The sequence below is a fragment of the Hylobates moloch genome, unplaced genomic scaffold (genome assembly GCF_009828535.3).
Source record: "Hylobates moloch isolate HMO894 unplaced genomic scaffold, HMol_V3 SCAFFOLD_7, whole genome shotgun sequence".
NCBI lineage: Eukaryota > Metazoa > Chordata > Mammalia > Primates > Hylobatidae > Hylobates > Hylobates moloch.
Window position 1 is genome coordinate 13,509,788 of NW_026652282.1, and position 4,413 is coordinate 13,514,200.

The following is a 4,413-nucleotide window of genomic DNA, read 5'->3' on the forward strand; positions in this document are numbered from 1 at the left end:
TTTATTTATTTATTTATTTATTTATTTATTTATTTATTTATTTATTTAAGGTAGAGTCTCGCTCTGTCACCCAGGCTGGAGTGCAGTGGCGCCATCTCGGCTCACTGCAAGCTCTGCCTCCCGGGTTCACGCCATTCTCCTGCCTCAGCCTCCCGAGTAGCTGGGACTATAGGCGCCCGCCACCACGCCCGGCTAATTTTTTGTATTTTTAGTAGAGACGGGGTTTCACCGTGTTAGCCAGGATGGTCTCGATCTCCTGACCCGCCTCAGCCTCCCAAAGTGCTGGGATTACAGGCGTGAGCCACCACGCCCAGCCCTTTTTAAATTTTTTTTAGAGACAGGGTCTCGCTCTGCCACCCAGGCTGGAGTGCAGTGGTGAGATCATGGCTCACTGCGGCCTCAAACTCCTGGGTATAAGTGATCCTCCCACCTCAGCCTCTCAAGTAGCTGGGACTACAGACCTGCATCACCACACTTGGCTGAGTCTTCTTTTTTGGAAAATAAACAAGAAGAAAGAAAGAAACCTGTTATTCCTTTAAGACAAGCATAAATTATTCCAGGTTCATGCCAAGATAACTCGTACTAATATAAATAAAACCTGTCAGTTCCACTGGTCTGAGAAGTTGAGGTCTCACTCATAAAAATGGCTTTGAAAACATTTCAACAGCTCCTCTATGATTAAAACTAAAAATCAGCTTTGGCAGTCCTTCTTCAAAAGCTTAAATGGTGCACAGACACAACTGTTGAACACAACTTACAATCAACCAAAGAGGATGGTTGACCACTAGTATCCAGTAAGCAAATATAAACATCAGGGTTATAACGGAGAAGGGGTTCTGTTTGTCAGTTTCCCTGTTTCCATGAAATTTAAAATCCAGCCAATGAGCTCCTGGAGAGCAGGAGTCAGATCACACTCAACCTCACATCCCTAGCAGCTATCATCAGGGCTAGTACATATTAAGTGCTAAATTAATCATTGTGAAGGCAAACAAGTCAATTCAAGGGTAGAATAAGAAATAAAATTAAAAATTTGCCAGGCATAGTGGTGGTACACCTGTAGTCCCAGCTACTTGGGAGGCTGAGGCAAGATGATTGGTTGAGCCCAGAAGTTTGAGGCTACACTGGGCTTTGATCACACCTGTGGATAGCTACTGCACTCCAGCCCGAGGCAACATAGTGAGACCCTATCTATAAAAAATAAATAAATAACCAGTAACTTTATCAGTACTACTATTAACAAAATGGATCTTCTACATATCTGCTAACACTTACATTGATGACAGTAATAATAGCTAACTTACATTTACTGAGCACTTCCTAAATGCCAGACATTGCAAAGTGCTCTGATACACTGCATTTAATCCCCAAACAATCCTGTTGTTATCTTATTATTACAATATTATATTATTACCACATTATTACAAATGAGGACATTGAAACTGTGAGAATTTTCCAAAAGTCATACAGGCATCTTAATACTAGCTAATAATTTTTAAGCACTTACTGTATCTGTGACACCATTCTAAGCACCAAGTGTAGAGACTTATTTAATCTTCAAAACAATGAGTTACAAATGAGTTAAATGAGTTAAAGAGGCACAGAGAGGTTGAGCAAACTTGCCTAAGGTCACCCCCTCCTCCCCAAAAGTGACCTTGCTAGGCTACAAACCCAGACAGTTTGCCTCCAGACTCTTAATCACTGAGCTATACATGGCTCAGGGGTCACTGCAGAAATACGAACTGAGGCAGCCTGACTCTAAGAACCAAATTGGTCATTACTCTGCTCTTTCGTCAGACAATTAAGCCAACTGACATTTAGAGGAGGAGGATACGGATGTTATTCTCATTCTACACGTGGAGAGGAAGGGAACAAGGTGGAGGAAGTGAACAAGTGGCAAGTTCAAATACTACTTTTTTTTTTTTTTTTTTTTAATTAAGACAGGCTCTGGCTCCATCACTCAGGCTGAAGTGCTGGTGCAATCACGGCTCTCTGCAGCCTCAACCTCCCGGACTCAAAAGATCCTCCCATCTCAGCTTCTCAAGTAGCTGGGACTACAGGTGCGTACCACCATGCCCACCTAATCTTTGTAGTTTCTGTAGAGACGGGTTTTCGCCATGTTGCCCAGGCTGTCTCAAACTCATGGGCTCAAGCAATCCTCCCACCCTGGCATCTTAAAATGCTGGAATTGCAGGCATGAGCCACCTCGCACAGCCACTAGCTTCTTTCTTTAAACAGCTGATACTAATCACTTATCACCTCTACCATCTGACTTCCCTAACCCAGTGTCTCTTTACACTTCCAAAGCACTTCGGAAATACTTTTCAAATAGCATGCACTAGAATACAGTCTGTTGTGTGTAGACAGGATTGTCTGCAAGCTCCCCAAGGGCAGAGACTGTGCCCATCCCAGGCCCCAGCACAGAAGACGCCCTCACATTGATTTTATCAGCAGCTGATCAGTCTCCACAAGCAGATCACTGCACGTCCACCCAGAAGTATGTGTGATTGTCTAATGCCAATCTTGCCCACTCACTTGTGACCACAAAGACAGAAGCCATCTATGTTGTTTCTTGCTATGACCCCACCTCCTAGCCCAGTGTCCAGCACTCAGGAGGGCGTGTGTAAGTATTTGTCAAATAAATGAAGATCAGATGCTCAAAGACCCAGCAAGATATAATTTTATAAAGAAAGTTCTATGCTTGCCTCAATAACGCATATTTGGGGCTCTTCCTTATTACCATCCACCGGCACCTTGGCTTGATTCATAACCCACTCCTGGACAGCATCAGTAATGTGAGGGACAACTGTAGAAAGAAGTATTAATACAAAAGTTTATTCCATGCTCATGAGAAAAGAATGTGCTTTAGGCCTCCCCAATCACCTGAAAGTCACCTGGCAAGTTACCCTGACATATTTTTGGAAAATGAAAAGAAAAAAACGCAATAATTTTAAAAGAATTAGAATTTGTAGAGCGCAGGGACTGTGACATTTTCAGTTCTACTTGGTTTTTTGGGGTTTTGTTTTGTTTTGTTTTGTTTTTTAAGATGGAGTCTCACTCTGTCGCCCAGGCTGGAGTGCAGTGGCACGATCTTGGCTCACTGCAATCTCTGCCTCCTGGGTTCGAGCGATTCTCCTGCCTCAGCCTCCCAAATAGCTGGGATTACAGGCATGCGCCACCATGCCCAGCTAATTTCTGTATTTTTAGTAGATATGGGGTTTCACCATGTTGGTCAGGCTGGTCTCGAACTCCTGACCTCAGGTGATCCACTGGCCTCGGCCTCCCAAAGTGCTGGGATTACAGGTGTGAGCCACCGTGCCTGGCCTTCAGTTCTACTTTTGAGCAGCACAAAGATATTCAGCACACAGGGCTCCATAATGTCTGTGGAATATAATACCTTGCACTGTTTTCCCCAGGTAATCACCACGCCTCTCTTTATTGATCACATGCTGATATATCTTCCCCGTGGTGATATTGTTGTCTTTATAAAGATTAATATCCAAAAATCTTTCATAATTTCCAAGGTCTAAATCAACTTCTCCACCATCATTTAAGACGAAGACTTCACCTAGGATTAAAAAGGCAACGGAAAAATCAAAACTTTGCTTCCAGTAGATTTTTCAAAGATGGACATATTTTTGTTAAAAAGCTGGTAAAAGATGTATTTCTAAGCCATATTCTATCACCATCTCCTTTTTGGTGGAGAAATTAACAATTCAATTATATCCAAGAAAATGCATCAGAAAATTCTATTTATAGTATTCAATTGTGGTTTTTTTTTTTAATCTACTGAAATTCTGTCTTCAAGACTTAGCTTTTCCAAACTCAACATGTGCCACATGAAAACAGAAATTTTAAAAACAAACAGCATTTTACTTCAAAGCATCAGTATCCTGGACTCTGGAACTGCGATAAGAAACTTTTACTTGATTCTCATCTTGATTAAAGCCATAATTACACAGTAGATGACAAAGCAAGGCCACAGCTAACCCATAAGGCAACTTGGTGAAAGTGAGGGAAAAAGCCTGTGTGTGCCATAAGCTACGTGCACAATGCACTGTCATAAAAGACAGGTGCAGACTTCATCACACGAGGAGCACCCACTTTAACTACTAGACACGTCTGTAGATCTCTATTGTCACTTCAGGGCATGGACTGAGAGTCGTATGTTTCTAAAGCCACCTTGTAAGAATTGAACCTTTCCCCTATTAAGGGAACTATCATTTATTCCTACTGTTAGATGTCCACAGGAAAAAAGGTTGATTAACTTACAAATTTAATCAGAAACCTTTTATATCCTAATTTATTTATCCATTCTAAGGTACATAACTGTGGTCTAGAAAACTAATTTTAAGGAAAAAAGCAAATTGATACCACAATACTTTTTTTTTTCCATTTTTTTCTTTTTTTTTTTTT

The 4,413-nt window shown here is 41.5% G+C and overlaps 1 protein-coding gene across 1 annotated transcript in view; it reads right to left on the reverse strand.

Annotated features, from left to right (window-relative positions):
* Positions 1–3,579, reverse strand: part of CTPS2 (CTP synthase 2) — a 113,907-nt gene extending 110,328 nt beyond the window's left edge. Inside the window, exons 1-2 of the mRNA XM_032756631.2 lie at positions 3,395–3,579; positions 2,703–2,803 (exon numbers count right to left, since the gene is read on the reverse strand). Coding sequence (XP_032612522.1) covers positions 2,703–2,765 — 63 coding nt within the window. The 5' untranslated portion in view covers positions 2,766–2,803; positions 3,395–3,579. The remainder of the gene's footprint in view (positions 1–2,702; positions 2,804–3,394) is intronic.
* Positions 3,580–4,413: the final 834 nt, after the last annotated feature.